Raw genomic sequence first — 18,676 nt, forward strand, 5'->3', positions numbered from 1 at the left:
CGTTCCTCGCTCATTTCTCCATGCGCACGCAAAAACGTGAAGCAACAAACGTGTGCTTTGTTTTTTTAAGAACACTTAATCAGAATTAATTACTTTGTGTCAGGCAAATATAGAACCATGTGAGTTTTATTTCTTTTGAATCAAACACAAAAGAATGTATATGTTTGGCCCTATAATATTTAAAAAAATAATTTTGCAATAATGCCACTCCTAATTTCAGTATTAAAAACAGTCTGAACATGAAATTTTAATTCTAGGAGAAGTATCGGACATACTGTGTAGTATCGGACATACTTTCTCTACTCTACTCTCTCTGTTTGTCAGTGATGTTCGAGCGCATGCGCACCGACCAGAGGAAGTTTGGGAAAGCTGCGTGGGGAGCAGCAGTGGAGCGCATGGAGAAACTCCAGTACGCCGTTTCTAAAGAAACACTGCAGCTGATGCGTGCCAAAGAGATCTGCCTGGAACAGAGGAAACACGGACTGAGAGAGGAGGTTTATACAAACACACTCATACTCATACACACACACACACTCATATAAAACAGCATTAAGCGTGTCACCACTAGCGCTGCATTACAGGGTTTCAGTAAACATGTTGTAAGTGAAAATGCCCAGATGTGCGTGTGTCAGCTGCTGTCTGTGTGTGTCTGCAGATGCAGGGTCTGCAGGGGGGCGAGGAGGCCATGGTGCGTCTGGACCAGCTGGAGGCCATGTACTACGAGCTCCAGCTGCAGCTCTACGAGATCCAGTTCGAGATCCTGAAGTACGAGGAGCTGCTGCTGACGGCGCAGCTGCAGAGTCTGCGCAGACAGATGAGCGGTGAGCGTCTGCACTCCTGACTCAAGTCAAGTCAGCTTTATTCATATAGCGCTTTTAACAATACAGAGTGTGTCAAAGCAGTCTACAGTATTAAATACTCTCAATTTTCAGTTAAAGTCAGTTCATCATTGAATTCAGTATTGCCATTGTCCAGCTCAGTTCAGTTCAAATAGTATCTGTGCAATCAAGTCGACGATATCACTGGAAGTTATGTGAATGAATGATGCATTCATCTGTGTGTGTGTGTGTGTGTGTGTGTGTGTTTGCAGAGAGGCAGGAGGAGGTGGTTTATTACGACACCTACGAGAGTCCTGACGCCATGAAGTCCACCGATGACCCCTCGACCCCTCTGACCCCCCCCAGAGATGACGTGGCCAAACTCCAGCAGAGGACCAGACAGCTGGAGGCCCGCAGGGGACGCATCACCGCCAAGAAAGCCTACCTCAAACACAAGAAGGTATCAGAGCCGCAAACATCTGATCAGAATATAAACATCAGTCAGTACGTGTACATGGAGAACAATATTCTGATTTTAACACAATTAAGACAATACTCTGATTAAGAATCTACCATATAAACAGAGATTTTTGATCCGGCTAAAGTCATACTTGAAGTAAACACAAATCGAATAAAGACATGTGGAGTATTCCTATTTTAGTCGCATTATCGCGGTGCGGTATAGACATGTACACACCTTAATCACACGATTATCGGCGTTTTTTGACAGGATACACACACGGCAGTGATCAACCGTTTGACGGCAAACAAGAGCATAGCTTCAGCAACGCCATCGTCTGTTTGCTCGTATAGCACGACAAATAATTACCTGCACTTGAAGCTTTCAGTAAATTAAAAATGAAACACCCAAAACTGTAAATGCATCAGAACGAAGATGAATTATATGTGAAATTCTGGGTTGGACGTCGGATGGCGTTGCGTGGTGACGTAATGACGTGCCATTAATCGATCTATGTGCTATAACATGTAAAACGGGAACATGAAAGGAATATTCTAAAAGCAGCTCATGTAAACACCTTAATTATGATATTGTCTTGTTCAGAATAAGGTAAATAATTAGATTACTGATGTTCATGTAAATGTAGTCAGTGTCATGTAGTGTCGACCGATATATTGACGACAGGGATGTAACGATTCACTCAACTCACGATTCGATTTTCTCACGATTTTTTTTAGCAAAATGAGATTGAAGACATTATACGGTAAATTAAAAGGTGTCCTTTTATTAGGCTATTGCTGCACGTTTCTTTGTGAAATTGAAATATAACCAAACTAAATTGAAATTTTAAAACAAACCACAAATCAAATAAGTTACTCAAATAAAATAAATCTCTTCATATAAACAAACTAAGGCTTTGCCTGTGCTCTTTCCATTTAAAATTAGAGGCATAATCCACAAAGATGCAGCATGAGCAGTTTTAATCTAAATTAGACTATCATTTCGAAATTTGAAGCAAAAACAGAATGGTCTGACTTTAGTTTCGTTAAACTATACTACATAAAACATCATTCACTCTCTGCCAGCAGGTGGCGCTTATCAGCAGCAATGATAGTGTTTCCTTGGTTACCGCTGTAAACAAAGCGCTTATCAGCAGCAATGATACAGTGTTTCCTTGGTTACCGCTGTAAACAAAGCGCTTATCAGCAGCAATGATACAGTGTTTCCTTGGTTACCGCTGTAAACAAAGCAGCTGCGCTTATGAACTCTACATTAATATGCATCGTTCAGAGGCAAGATGAAAAGAAAATACCACGTAATCTTTTCTAAAGACCGTCAGTTCCACTCAGAAATACATTCATATAAACTCCTTCTCCAACTGTTTCGCGATTTGTTTGGCATCTCAACCGATTTTCAACCAGCTTTTGGTTCATCGTTACATCCCTATTTGCCGATATTTGACATTTTCAGAATTATCGGCATGAGCTAATAATTTTTTTCAGTTTGGCCGATATTTGGCTTTTTGTAATTATCATCTTCTGTGTTTGGGCGATATTCTGCAATTTTTTAAATGATCAGCATCAGCTAATTCTATTTGTGGTATATTCGGCATTTTTATTATCAATATCGGTAAAAAAATTTTGTTTGGCCAATATTTGCAATTTCGCCGTCTGTTAATTTTTTTTCTGTTAGACCGATATTTGGCATTTTGTATTTACTGGCATCGACTAACAATTTTTTTTTACTGTTGGGCCGATATATCCCGTAATCCGTCCCATATTAACAGTTCTGACGTCTCGTTTTGTTCTCGTTCTCAGGAAATCTGCATCATCAACCACACACAGAAGCGGCAGGGCGGTCCGGACGGCGTTTCCCAGCAAGCTCTGCTGCAGGTACGAGTCTAAACAGCAATGTAATGCTGATGATGAATCACATGTTGATCTCATGAATCACCTGTGTCTGCAGGATGAAGAGGAGGAAGAGGAGCAGCGGAGCAGAGTCAGTCAGGAGAGACAGAGGACACTGGACCGACTGCGCAGCTTCAGACAGGTCAGACGCTCGACTGCATCTGAAACACACGAGAAACACTCCCAGCACAGCATCACAATCATACAGCACTACCTGCAGAAACTGACACGGACTGGCACGATCTGTCTGAATCACTCAATCACATCTTCATTTGCTCGTTGTGAATACAGTCTCTTCTAAAACTATTAAAAATCATTTTCTGAAATCAAATATTAATGTTAAATATTAAACTGCTTGCCTTCAAATCAAACTTATGCTTTCAAAAATAGTTTTTGTTAAGTGTAATTAAACTGAAATAAAGTGAAAATATAAATATTAGAAAAACTTTAGAAATGTTGCCTTGGCCACTAAATAAAATAAACTAAGTTGAAGTACTAAAATTACTAAAATAAAGAATAATGACTAAAGAAAATTATTACAATTAATGAAAATGAAGCAAAACAGAAATATAAAAGCACTTAAAATTTAAATGAAGCTAAAATTTATTATAAATATTAGATGAAAAAACTTAAACATCTAAACAAAAATAAGAAATGTTGCCTTGGCAACTAAACAAAATTGAAGTAACTGAAGAACTGAACTCAAATATAAATAAGTCTAAATAGAAAATATAAAAAATAAAAGCTAATAAAAGCTGTAAATAAATTGAAAAAGAAAAAAAGCACTAGAAATAGTTTTTGTTACTTGAAATTAAGCTGAAATAATTTAAATGAAAAACTTAATTTAAATGTATTTAATTTTGGTTGGCAACTTTTACTAAGTTAAATTACCAAGCTTTCTAAAATACTGAAATTACTCAAATAAAGATATCTAAATATAGAAATAAAATAAAAAAACTAATAAAAATGACAAAGGCACATAACAATGACTAAAACAATAAAAAAGTGAAACTATAAAAAAAAAAGCTAGTTCAAAATATTAATAGGTACTGTAAAAGTAACAGGAATTAATACTGATAACACTGCTACTGCTTATTGTTTGACTCCAAACGCTGTATTAACAGAACATCTTCAGCACATTAAAATCCTGCACAGATGCAGAGCGCTGTAGCTTTGACTGGCTGTGTGCTGATTGGTCTCCGCAGCGCTACCCGGGTCAGGTGACTCTGAAGTCCACTCGTCTGCGTCTGGCGTACTCCAGGAAGAGAGCGACGCAGATGCAGGCGGCCAGCGTGCAGACGGACGACGCTCCGGATCCGGCTGCGTTGGAACATCCGGCCGGAGTACCAGAGCTGCGCCGGCCCGAGAGCTTCCTGTCGCTGCCTCCGATGGGCGGAGCCGTGGCTGAAGCCTCGCCCCCTGATGCACACGCATCACTTCCTCCGGCCAGAGAGCTGCTGCTGTTGGACTCGTCCACCTCGCCCATCGCTCCTCCTCCTCCTCCACCTCCACCTCCTCCTCCACCACCCTCTCTGGAGGAGACGCCTGCGGACGCCAGCCCTGTCCGCTCTCCCCTCGGACCCTTCACCGCGCGCTTCTTCGACAGCAGCCAGCTGCTCAACGCCAGGAAGAAGCTGAGGAAGACGGCCTCGCTCGAGTCCAACCAGTGGAGCAGAGGTGAGACCGGCACACACAGGGTTAAACGCAGCTCTCACGCAAGCCGGGCTTCCATCCAAAGTTGCAAATTTAACCAGTGTTGGGGGTAACGCATTACTAGTAACTTGAGTTACATAATCAGATTACTTATTTCAAGTAACTAGTAAAGTAATGCATTACTTCCTAATGTACAGTCAGAGCTGGGTCGATTACTTACAAATTGTAATCCTTTACTGATTCAAAATTATGCGACAAAAAATGTAGTTAGTAGTGCTGTCAAACACTTAATCGCATCCAAAATAAAAGTTTTTGTTTATATAATATATGTGTGTGTTCTGTGCATATTTATTATATATCTATAAATACACACACATGCATATATATATTTTGACATATTTACATGTCTATATTTATATTCATATAATTTATATTATAAATAAATAAATATGTTTAATATATAAACATACCATATATATTTTTTTATATATACATGCATGTGTGTGTATTTATATATAATATATGGTGTGTGCTGTGTATATTTATCATGTAAACAAAAACTTTTATTTTGGATGCGATTAATCATCTGACAGCATTACGCTAGTAACATAATCCATTACATTACACATTTGAGGTAATATAATCAGACTACTTTTAATTACTTTTTACTCGTTTATCAAATTGATTTAAATTAGTGCTGTCAAACGATTAATCGTATCCAAAATAAAAGTGTTCTGTGTATATTTATTATCTATAAATACACACACATGCATGTATATATTTAAGAAAAATATGGTATGTTTATATATTAAATATATTTATTTATCAAATAAATTATATTCCCAAACTGGGATGAAAAGCTAATAGTTATATCATAAAAATGTAAAATTAAAACAAATAATTTTAAAATGAATAAAATAAAACACTTACTGAAAATAAATATATTTTATTTGTTTACCTGCATGTCATGTGACCATTAACCAATGCCAGAGACCCACGAACATGCAGATGTGATGCTTCATTGTTGAAATATTTATTAAAATCTCAGCAATGCTTCAAATAAAATATTAGGTGAAAGAGGATCAGATGACAAAAAAAGATGATGAAGTTGTGCATTTTAATGTTTCAAACCTGAATAATGACTGATATCTGTGTGAATGTCCACAAACCAGAAGACTTCTGAGTAAATAAGCAGGAGGATATTTTAGAGAGGAACATTTAAAAGAGGAATTAGGGAGAAACAATTAATTATCAATTATTGCAATTGTGGAAATAATATGTAATCATATAATCCATAAAGTAAATGTAGTCTGATTACAAGTATTTTAAAATTTAATCTACAAGTACTTCACTAAGTACTTCTTACAAGCGTTTCATTTCTGGAATCGGATCGCATAATCCATATTACATGTAATCAGTTACTACCCAGCTCTGTCTACAGTAAAACATCTGACTTACTTTTTCATATAAATAACGCCAGATTCAGTATTCCTCAAAATCAATAAAAACTGTCAAATTCAGAATATAATAAACCTGCAATAATTAAATATTTACATTTCCTTCAGCTTGAGTCTTATTCATTTCACTTTTGGTGTGAAAGTGCTTTTACATATGCCAAAAATATTACTTTTATTAATATTAAAAACATACAAGCAAGCCCAGCCCAGATGAGAAACAGTAACGCAACATTACTTTCCGTAAAAAGTAACTAAGTAATGCAACACTGAATTTAACGTATGCACAAAATTAGAATATCACATAAAACACTTGAGAGTTAGCAGCGTTTCCATCCAACGAGTCAACGAGAACAAAATCATCACTTCCAGATAAACTGCCACTAAACATCACTAAGAACAGTAGGATAAGCCACTGAACATAATAACTTTCATTAGGGATGCACAATGTTATCGGAGTCGACCGATAATGGCTTAAAATATAAACATCGGCCCGATATGAAAAATGATGCTGCTATGCCTTGCTGATAAGACGAATAACTCACATGTGCTCTGCGTATGATAGTCACAAGATCACATTAGCAGCTACTTAGGGGGCGCTGTTGGCCTGCTTCTAATAAAATGAATGTAAAATATACAAATAACATTTAGATTGTTTCTCTGATTAAATAAATCTGTAATTTATGTCATAAAATCACAAGTATGTTTTGATTCAAAGGTCAGAAGCTGTAGTTCGCATGAATAAAAAGCACAAACATGACACTTGTAAATTAAATAATTGTATGCATAAAGATTTATTCATTAATGTGTGGGGGGGGTTTTTCAAACTGATTATGAAAACCTAAATACAAGGAGGTCTAAAAGATTTGTATTAAATTATTATTGCTGTTTGATTATTACTGATGAGATCATAGACAGTGGCAGCTTTAATAGACTAATGCACAGATCTATCTCCACATATCAGACATAACTAACTGTTTACATCAATTTCATATCATAAAAGTATTTTGTATGTGATTGAGCTTCAGGACAAACAAACACAGCGCTGTGAAAGTCTGTCGGTGCTTGAGCCACACGCCAGAAATGAAAGCATATCTGAAGTAAAACTCTGAAGGAACACCGATCATATTCAGGGAAAGGCATGCTTTTTCACGCACTGAGCTGGGCTTTTCCAAAATGTGCCCAGATATTAGATTTAAAAAGTTTAAATAAGTGTGTACACTGCAAAAAAAGATTTTCTTCCTTAGTATTTTTGTCTTGTTTTCTAGTATAAATATCTAAAACTTCTTCAATTAAGATGCATTTACTTGACAAGTGAAATGGCTTAAGATAGAATGCCAATGGGATTAGAAAAATAATCTTAATTCAAAGGCTAAACAAGATTATTCTTCTTACTCCATTGGCAGATATTTTTACTTGTTTAAAGCAAAAACTAAAAAATGTATATAATATTTTCAGAAAACAAGACATAATATCTTAAGTCGAGTAAATGCATCCTCATTCAAGAAGTTTTAGATATTTATACTAGAAAACAAGACAAAAATACTGAGGAAGAAATCTTTTGCAGTGCATGTGAATGATGTCAGTAGGCTATAATCGATTAATTCCAACACCGCTAGGAAACAAAGCCCAATAACACTGTTGTGTCCTCAGCGAGCTCGCCGATGGACGAGGTTCTGGCCAGTCTGAAGCGCGGAAGCTTCCACCTGCGGAAGGCCGAGCTGCGCGTTCTGGCGCCCGATCCGGACGAGGACGACGGAAACAACATCCTGGCTCAGATCCGGAAGGGAGTGCAGCTGCGTAAGGTGCGCAGACAGGAGCGCAGCTGCAGAGGAGCGACTGCGTCCGACCCGCTGACCCGCAGCATCCACGAGGCCCTGCGCCGCATCAAAGAAGCCTCGCCTGAGTCCGAGTCTGAGGACGAGATGCCGGCCAGCGCCGACTGGGAGAGCTGAAGCGTGTGTTTACCTCTCAGCAGATCACTGAAACACAGGCCGCACGCGTCACATCAGCCCTGAGTGTTTATTCCACTTACTACTCATTCATTTACTTTATTCTATTCTTTTTGTCTTTACGTTTACGAGATGTTTCCCATTCATGTTCTCCTGATCACGATCTGATCCACCGACCAAACCAACCAGCTCTGAAATCAGTCTCCACTGATGTCAAAGAAAGAAACACTGAAATAATATATATATCTGACCCTGCAGCACAAAAGCAGTCATGAGTAGCACAGGTATATCTGTAGAAATAGACAACAATACATTGTATGGATCAAAATTATACATTTCTCTTTTATGACAAAAATCATTAGGATATTAAGATCATGTTCCATCAAGATATTTAGTACATTTCCTACCGTAAATATATCAAAACTTCATTTTTGATTAGTAATATGCATTGCTAAGAACTTCATTTGAACAACTTTAAAGGAGATTTTCTCAATATTTAGATTTTTTTGCTCCCTCAGATTCCAGATTTTCAAATATTGTCCGATCATAACAAACCATACATCAATGGAAAGATGATTATTCAGCTTCAGATGATGTATAAATGACCCTTATGACTGGTTTTGTGCTTCAGGGTCACATATATTACATAAAAAACTTAAACTAAATGAAAATAATACATGTTGCCTTGGCAGTTAATTTACGTAAGTTTAAAGCACTATTATCAAGCAGAAATAAATAAGCCTAAACTAATTAAATCTAAATAGTAATATATTAAAAGAAAAAAAATTAATAAAGAAGATAAAAGCAAAATGGCTAAAATTAAGAAAAAATACATATATACACACACTAGGGATGTAACGATATTATCAATATCACGATATTATCGTGGTCACATGACGATATGAAACGATAGGTCTTCTGGGCAAAAAGTGTAGTTTTTAAAATGTATTTAAACTTCTTATTCTAACATAAAAGGTCTTTAAAGTTGTGTTTTGGGCCGTTATGCTTTGGCACCATATCTGTCAAACGAACTCGAACTGAAAGCACAATATAATCTCTTCATCAAGTCTGTTTTGGCTGTGTTTCACTTCGTTCAGACGATCAGCTCGTGATCCGGTGTCTCAGAACGGCTCCGTTCACACTGAACGAATGCAGTCAACTCCTTTATTACACGTTCTGGGAGTTTAACGAGCCACCAGTTATGCTTTATTTTCACGGCAGATGATTACAGCGTTTCACTAGATTTGTAGCGAGACGTGTTTTTGTAAGCTGGAGTTTTCCTTCAAAATAAAAGCTTAAAGTGCAGTATATGAATTACTGACAGCTCGCGGTTTAAATACAGTCCAAATTCAAAATATCTCTTTCAAGTGAGAAACATTGTCATTTCCCTCCTGTAGTGTAAAGCACAAATAATATACCTATCAAATATTCATTTATTTATTTTACATATGGCTACTTCTGTCATTGTTATTATTATTATATTCTAATTAGTTTGTCTTCCTAAAACAGCAGTGTGAATGTCATTTAGACAGAGACAGTATATCACAAATAAAAAGAGGGTTGAGTTTAACTTTAAAATGTACAAAATTATTTTTTTTTCCAATTCTTCATTTGTCTCATTTTTTAAATACCGCAGTAAATATCACATCGTGAACTTCTAATCGCGATATTATCTTATCGTTACATCCCTAACATGCACACAAATATATATATTCTAAGATCATTTCACTGAAGTTCTAATTAAATTATGAAAATATTATTTCTAAATGTTCAAAACATCCAGGATTATTGCTTACAAATGTATCTAAAATGTTTTTCTCGGTCGTATGAACATTAAGGGAACGTTACATTTGAATGTTCTCTGAAACTGTAACATTTAAGAGTTGAACATGTATCGATCATGTTTAGAGACCAGAACTTGAGAAACATTGTACTAACATTACTAGAAGAACGTTTGCTGGTAACCTTGCCAGAGCGTTAGAATAACGTTAGATAACACCGAATGCATTCGCAGAGACAATCATTGAGATCAGGTTTGGGGTTTGGACAGAAGCAGGTTTGATCTGAAGGAACTCGTGAGTCTTTGCTTTATTGTGACTCTGTGGACTTCCGGCACTGGACCATCGACAGGCCTGACCGCCGCGGTTACCCATGATGCCGTGCGGTGGAATCAGACATGTTTTCATCACGTGTACTGTATTTAGCTTTTGATATTATTTCTTTGAATCATATTCCTTGTTCTGTTCGTTCTATACATTTTTACGTCGTCAATCAAACTCGGTTCCCGTCGAAACACTACAGCGATAGCTCACTCCACACGTGCAATATTATAAACAGACCTTCTGATGTATAATAAAGCGCAGATCCATCGCATGTTTGCCTACAGGACACATGTATTTATTGAGTTCAACTAAATATTTAAATATGTAAAGCAATATTATGAAACGTAATGATTTTTTTGATTCTCCAGTTTGCTTTTACTCTGCTTTTCCAAACATTGTACTCCTAATAGTTATTTTGAATTTGCATTTTTGCCCCTTACGTAAATAAAGTTTGAAAAGAAACCCCTCCTTTGGTCCTGTATTGAGATTGAGCTGCACGGACTCTGTCTGACCACTGGGTGGCATCAGCTGACCACCATCACCATGACAGCAGCTGGAGGCGGGGCTACAGGCATCAGTGGGCGTGTCAGATGACATCACAATCAGCTCCTCATGAATATCCACCTGCTGCTGAAATATTTCCATCAAATATTATTCGATATTAAACCAGATATGTGACCATTTCTGAGAAAGAAGTGAAATGTTACTAGAAAAGCGAAATGTCTACCATGATGCTAATAGCCAATGCAAATATAACATCTTAAGTTGATTTAAAATGTTTATCATTTCTATTGGATATTTAGTGTCACAAAAGTTGTCTTTGTTTACTAGTTACATTGCAAAAAAAAAGATTTCCTTCAGTATTTTTGTCTTGTTTTCCAGTATATATATATATATATATATATATATATATATATATATATATATATATATATAACAAAAACTAAACGTTGTTAAATCAAGATACCTTTACTGGAGCAGCAAAATGACACGAGTCTTGTTTTCTGAAGGGAAAAAAAATTAAATGAGTAAAAAAAAAGAAAATGCACCTGGGGTCAGAAAAAACTTTATTACCCCATTTTTATAAATTTTTTGAAAAATTAGACTTGTTTTCTTAAATCATTTTGCTTCTCCAGTAAACGCATCTCGATTTACGAATGTTTAGATATTTTTACTTAAAAAAAAAAAAATTGAGACAAAAATCTGCTTTTTTGCAGTACTTCTCGTATAGAGATGCACCTGATCTAGTATCGAAGGAAAGATTCATCCAATAGTGATCATGTTCTGTCATCGTTCCTCGCCTCGTGTGGTTCTGTGGGACTTTTCTTCCTTCTGCTGAACACAAACCCAAAACATCACCTCACATCAGTTTCATTACCGTCGTTCATGTGATTGGAGCTCATCATCCAGGTCTTCTGAAGTCACATGACTTTACTGAAGCCAAGCGTCCAGACACAGTAACATTTACAGACATGAGGAACATATCCTGAAGCTCTTCTTTACGCAGGATATCGGTTCCTGGTTTCTTCTGATTTGAGCTGAAATATGATTTTCTTCACAGGAGTGCAAACATTCACAAAGAGAAAAACAACACGATCATTTTTCCTCTTTAATTTTACTGTAAACTCAGAATTACAATTGTGTTTAAGTGTGTGGTATAATCAATATTCTCAATTATTCAAAGGTGTCATAAATCAAAGATAATAATAATAATAAAGCCATCCAAAACCTAGCACATGTAACTGCTGCGAGCCCTTGAAGTTCTGCGTGATCACGGATCAGAAGGACGTGATTCACTGCCGCTGATGCATCTATCTCAGTACCGAAGGCAGCTTCATCTACAAGAGAACAGGTCTGGCAAAGAATACTCTCTCTGCTAAATTAACTCATATTTGATGACATGGTTTCCCTTTTAAATACTTAAAGAGTTCAAAAATATTGCCAGTTTATCTCCACATTAAAAAACAACCATATTTCCACACTGCAAATAATAATAAAAAAGAAATTAAAACTTGAAATAACTACTTAATGCAGCCACTGTGATTAGAATATATAGATATCTTTTTTTACAATAAATAACCAGAAATCATACAGTAGGAAGTAAACCATTGCTCTTCATAAAGAGCAAAAACGAAAAGCCCAGGAACGCGTGTGATCTGACCTCAGTGCACCGATCTCCTCGTGTTTGTGTTTAAACAGTGTTTGGGAAGGAAAGAGGAGACTCCAAGCGTCCTCGCAGGTGTGTGTGAGACGGGAGATACCGGATTCCCTTTCTCTCTCGTATTGCTCAGATTTCAGTGGAAGTTCAAGAGTGGAAGAGTAGCAGATAAACGCAGCGGATCTTCAGCTCTGTTCGTGACGTTTTTATAGAAAACCTGTGTGAGCCAAACACGCCAAGAGTCAGAGAGCACAGCCAGGTCTTCTGTGTCATCACGCTTCTCCTGGATCCACAGTCTGTGTGTGATCCCAGACCAGAGCGAGTCAGTGTAAAACTGTGTGTGTGTGTGCGTGCGTATGCGTGTGTGTGTGTGCGTGCGTATGCGTGTGTGTGTGTGTGTGTGTGTGTGTGTGTGTGTGTGTGCATGTTTATGTGGTTTATGAGGACACAAATGTGTATAATGACATGGGTATGACAGAGGTATTACAATATGAAGGTGGTTTATGAAGACACTGCCTATGTCCCCGTAATTCAAAAGGCTTAAAAAACATACTAAATGGTGTTTTTTTGAAAATCTAAAAATGCACAAAGTCTCCTGTGAGGGCTAAGTTTAGGTGTAGGGTTGGTGTAGGGCAATAGCACACACAGTTTGTTCAGTATAAAAACCATTACGCCTATGGAGAGTCCCCATAAACCACACAAACCAACATGTGTGTGTGTGTGTGAGAGAGAGTGTGTGTCTCTCGTCTGGTCTCTAGCTGCTGTCGCTCTCCATCAGTTTGGCCAGACTGTCTCGTAGCTCGGTGAGCTGGAAGATCTTTCCATCCAGAAGCTCGAGCAGCGAGCGCAGACTCTTCCTGAAGCTCTCGCTCTCCAGACGCCGGTTCTCCAGACGCTGCTCCAGATCCAGCAGCTGACACTCCAGCTCCGCGTTCCTCAGCTCCGTCTCCTGATGAGCACAACACTCGCCGTTACTCACTACAGCCGGTTAACACGTCTAATCTGATTAATTACATGACGTGCTGATTAATTCATCTAATTAATCGCCTATTAATCACACATCAATTGGATGAGAAACTACCCACCCAAAGATCATTTAAAATCGTTATTGTGTCAAATGAGAAAAGCACTGAATTGACGCTACAAAAAATACCTTTAGAAATAATAATAACAAATATATCTGCAAGCAGCAATGACAGGGCCAAGCACTCCAGCGGCAAAATGAGGAGCTAAGCATAGTATGGAGCATCAGACCAACTGCAGGAATGAGTAACTGAAGCCATATTAAGATTATTGTAGTCCAAATGGCTGAAAGTAGTCACTGTTCTCAGCATGAACCAAGGAATCTATTAATATCAGTCTCATTACAATAGGCAAAATTCACAGAAAGGAATTAACATTTATTTGACATTTCATTGTAAATTTCGACCACAAGGTGGCACTGTCTCAAAACCTTTTGAGTACTTTCAGGTCATGATCTCCATGGTACATATAAAGTTTTGTAATAATATACCAATGCATTCGTAAAACATAGCATTTTATATCATAATACTCTATTATAGTCAATGGCAATTTCACGTTTTGTTCAATTATAGTTCTACCAAGAGGCACAATCCCACCAAATGTTTTACGTGTCCTGAGAGTGTGCCCATACATATGTGTGTCAAATTTGGTGAAAATATCTCATTTTGTTTTGGAGTTATAGACACATTTATATATGAGTAGATGAAAAATGACTGACTGTTGACGTTTTTGTGCCACTTACTACCAACATTTTGGCAATTGGGCATTAACCCTTAGACGGGACGCTAAGTTTCCGAACTTCCTACGGTGGTTTCGTGTCGATCGGAGTAACGGTTTCTAAGATATTGGCAAATGTTTTTAAGCGCTAAAATGCTACACTGCACAAACCATTAAGCCAAAATCTGGCAAGTTTGATATCGCTGGACTCGGCAAGGATTCAGGAGTCTAAAAATGTAACTCTCGTGAAAATAAGTCAACCCCACTCAAAGTTATAAGCATGTGAAAATGTGATTTTACCACTAGGTGGCACTGTTTCAAAACTTTTCAGACTCCTTCAGGGCATCGTGCTGATGACCCATACCAAGTTTTGTAACAATACGTCAATGCATTTGTAAAATATAGCATTTTACTACAAAATTCAAAATGGCTGACGCCCCAAATGGCTGACATGGGAAAATTGGATATGGTTGGATATCGGCATGATGCACCGAATCTAAAGAGACCAGTTTCCACCGACAAGTTATAAGCATAAATATGCGTTTTTCGTATCTCCTGACCACTAGGTGGCACTGCGCCGAAACACTGCAGGTAGCCTCAGGTCATGCTTGTTATAACACACACCAAGTTTGGTCTCAATACGCCAAACCGCTGCGGAGATATCGCCTCGCATCCATTTCTGCGTGCTTTTTGTAGAATTTGTTCGCTCATTATTTGAAAACTGCTAAGCGAATCAAGTTGAATTCCATAGCTTTTTGCCAGCATTGTCTGAAGATGATCTGAGCCAATTTTGGTGAGAATCGGACGAACCGTCTAGGATGAGTTCAAAAAAGTAAGTTTTACGAACAATTGAAAATAGCGAAAAACTAAACCTTACGATTTTTGAATTTTGTACTTGAGCAAAGGATTCAGAGGAAAAAAGAATTTTCATTTTGTGGCTTACGGTTCAAAAGTTATTAGTATAAACATGAGTGAAACTTTGGACAAGTGGTGGCGCTAGAGAGTTTGAGTTAGAGACTCCAAATTTGCTGTGGTTAGTATTGAGACCGTCTTCTATCAGTGCACCAAATTGTACAACTTTCCCACAATCCGAGCTGCCATAGACTTCACAGCGGAAGAAAAAAAAAATTGAACGCTAACAGATACAATAGGTGCCTCCGCACCTTCGGTGCTTGGCCCCTAATAAATAGGTATAGATTTATTATTTTAAATATTAAAACATAAAATGTCTTTTGAAATGAAATGATAATCTAAATTATGAACTAAAATCGCCAGTAGGAGTTAATGAGCGAGTCATTTATTCAACGGATTCGTTCAATAATGAGGTAAGTGACTGTTTTTATGAATGAGTCATTGAATCATTGACTCACTTCATTCATTCAAACGCCTGATTCATTCAGAAACGAATCACCACTATGTGCTGATGCTCAACAGATCCGCTTTGATTAGAACTGTTTTCATTCGCGAAATTGAGCAAAACTGATGACATTGTGCCATCAATACTATATGAACTTCTTGTTTATGCTCCTGTTGTATAAATCAGATATCATGCAGATATTGATTAAAAGCAGCGCTCTTGGTGGTGTGATATTGCTAAACTATATCATAGAATATAAATATAAGAGGGTGATGCTTGTGCTCATATAGACTCCTGCATCATGATCAGTGAATATTCACCTGTAGTTTCTGAGAGAGCGAATCTCTCTGTGTTTGCAGCTGGCTGGCTTTCTCCACTTCCTCTTTCAGCTTCTCCAGTTCCTGTGGGGAACAAACACACTCAGGCCTGTGTAAAGCAGTGTTTGGGTGGTTTGCAGTGACGGTGTGACCTCTGACCTCCTCTTTGGCCTTCAGCTCGGCCTCCAGCTCCTCGATGGTCTGGTTCAGCTCTGTTTTCTGTGTTTTGACGCCGGCGGTTTGTCCGCTCACACACTCCAGCTCCGTGACCTGAAACACACACTGAGTCACTACTGATTCACTGATTCACTGATTCGCTTCAGTGATGACAATCAGGGCTTTATCATCAGAATTTCAGCATTATACTTTACACAGAAACATTCTACTGAAACTGCCTTCGCTTTGATGGAAATGAACAAATATTTTCTTCCTTAGTATTTTTATATTTATAAATATCTAAACATTTTTGAATCAAGATGCATTCAATTGACAAGTAAAATGACTAAAGATATTTTGTCTTGTTTTCTGAAAATATTATCCAAATTTTGTTAGTTTTTGTCTAAAACAAGCAAAAAATATCTGCCAATGGGGTCAGAAAAATAATCTTAATTTAAAGGCTAAACGATTATTTTTCTTACAAATATTTCAAGTTTTTTTTTCCAAATTCCACCCCGTTTATTCTAGAATGATTCATTCTTTGCAAATAGAGCTATTCAAGACATCTGGTGAAAATCCCTGTATTTTCATGTAGCAGAAAAACTAAATATCACAATGTCTGTTTTTTAAGGCCATTGCGCACAGAGTCTGAACTTTTCACACTGAAGAATAAATACGACCTCACTTTGTGTCGATCACGGTAACACACTGCCTCCGAAACTTTCGTCCGTCATAAAAAAATGAGATGAAGTGAGAGTGTTTATTACATTTGAAATATGGATATTATTCTTGCAAAAACACATGGATTCGCTGCAGGAGGCCTTTATTCACCCTCCGGAGCCGTCTGAGGCACATTTTATTATGGATGCGCACACTTTATTTGACGTCTTGACTGTAAAAAACCACCCACCCACTGCAATGATAACGCTTGGAAGAGCCAGGACAATTTTTAATATAACTCTGATTGGATTTGTCTGAAAGAAGAAAGTCATATACACCTAGGATGCCTCGAGGATGAGTAAAACACAGGCTAATTAAAATTTTTGGGTGAACTAACCCTTTAATAAGGAGGAGGAACTCTCCTTCCTCTATGTATCTCAGGACTGGATGGACCCAATATTTCCTTTCTTTTTCTCTTTTTAAGGACCTAGAGGATGGGGGGCGCTATGGAGCAGTGTAGGAGGGAGATGTGTTTTGCAACTGCTCCACATCCAAGCTGATAAAAACCTTAATAGTCTCTAAACCTGCTTTGATATGGCTAAATGTTACTTCAAAATCTATAGCATTCCACATTTTATCTCAAGGTTCAAATCGCATCGATGCCGTCAAATAAACTACCGTAAGGTGGTAGATCCTCTCAGCAGTCGGACAACGAGCTGATCGAGCAGAGGGCCTCGCTTTGGAGGAGGAAGGGATGTTGCTGATGTTGTTAATGAAAGATTTGACAAACTTGAAGCGACTTTTCAAGTTATGCAAGCGATGCGACAAGAGTTGAGCGACAAAACTGATGCGGTAGAGAGGCAGACGAATGATCATGAGGCTCGAATTGTTTCTTTGGAAACTTCTCTGAACACCTTGCATGAGGAAAACAAGATGCTGAAGTCTAAACTCAACGATCTTGAGACGTCGTATCAACATTAGGCTTATCAGCATTCCAGAAGGGGTTGAGAAAGGAAGACCGACTGAGTTCATGGCAGAATTGATCAAGCAACTCTTCGCAGATTTAATGGGGCTTGGAGCAAAGAATTAGCTTTTCTTAAATCACTAAAAGCAGATATCCTCTTCAGGAAACAAGCATAGCTGTTGGACAAGAACAAACTTAGGGCAAACTGGATATCCCAGGTATATCAGGCACCATTTAACAGCAAAGTTCCCTTTTTCAGAAGGGTATTTCATTCCAGCTTGATTCAGTAACTGCTGATCCCCATGGCAGATATGTTATGATCGCAGGACAGATTAATTCCCTCTATATAACAGTGTTAAATATATTCCTGAGACCCAGCTATGGAGTTTTTGCCTCTCTAGAGGACATTCTATTTTAGTTAATTTCTCTGATGTCACACGTCTGGGTGTCCTGTACAGAGCACATTCAGGGCTTTATAGAGATACCAAATGATTGGACGTTTCACCAGGAGCACTCCCTCTCCTCGGTCTTTAAAGATGCTAATTTAATTTAGTGAAAAATTTCACATCCTTATGGAAATATGATTATATTTTGTAATTGTCATTTAAATCTGAATAATATGTCATAAAGCAACATCTCAGGAAAATGTTATGGGTTTTCAAATTCAAATATGACTTCCTGTTATGAAACAGGACATAATTTCATGCATGTCCACCGGGACTAAAAGCATGTTTATTATGCATTTTGGGAGACATGACAATTGAATAGGAAAATAAATTATATATCAATTTTCTTGTGAAATATTAGATATTATTATTAGATATCATTATGAAATTATGCCAACAATCCATGTTAGCCCATTCCACCCCTTGTTTTTTGTATTGTATTATATTGTTTAAATATTTTGTTTTGTATGTCATTACAAAAAGCTTAAAATAAAAAAATACAAAGACATCCTCACTGCCTGAAGACTCCATT

General features: G+C 37.6%; 2 protein-coding genes across 2 annotated transcripts in view; one reads left to right on the forward strand and one right to left on the reverse strand.

Annotated features, from left to right (window-relative positions):
* Positions 1-10,813, forward strand: part of LOC306856166 (junction-mediating and -regulatory protein-like) — a 29,405-nt gene extending 18,592 nt beyond the window's left edge. The window contains exons 4-10 of the mRNA XM_079395218.1: positions 325-494; positions 656-821; positions 1,091-1,278; positions 3,096-3,170; positions 3,244-3,327; positions 4,391-4,862; positions 7,946-10,813. Coding sequence (XP_079251344.1) covers positions 325-494; positions 656-821; positions 1,091-1,278; positions 3,096-3,170; positions 3,244-3,327; positions 4,391-4,862; positions 7,946-8,247 — 1,457 coding nt within the window. The 3' untranslated portion in view covers positions 8,248-10,813. The remainder of the gene's footprint in view (positions 1-324; positions 495-655; positions 822-1,090; positions 1,279-3,095; positions 3,171-3,243; positions 3,328-4,390; positions 4,863-7,945) is intronic.
* A 1,137-nt stretch (positions 10,814-11,950) lies between these two features.
* The window catches only part of LOC306856432 (homer protein homolog 1-like), a 20,796-nt gene continuing 14,070 nt past the window's right edge, over positions 11,951-18,676 (reverse strand). Inside the window, exons 7-9 of the mRNA XM_079395726.1 lie at positions 16,078-16,188; positions 15,922-16,002; positions 11,951-13,453 (exon numbers count right to left, since the gene is read on the reverse strand). Coding sequence (XP_079251852.1) covers positions 13,259-13,453; positions 15,922-16,002; positions 16,078-16,188 — 387 coding nt within the window. The 3' untranslated portion in view covers positions 11,951-13,258. The remainder of the gene's footprint in view (positions 13,454-15,921; positions 16,003-16,077; positions 16,189-18,676) is intronic.

This window comes from Barbus barbus (genome assembly GCF_936440315.1).
Source record: "Barbus barbus genome assembly, chromosome: 36".
NCBI lineage: Eukaryota > Metazoa > Chordata > Actinopteri > Cypriniformes > Cyprinidae > Barbus > Barbus barbus.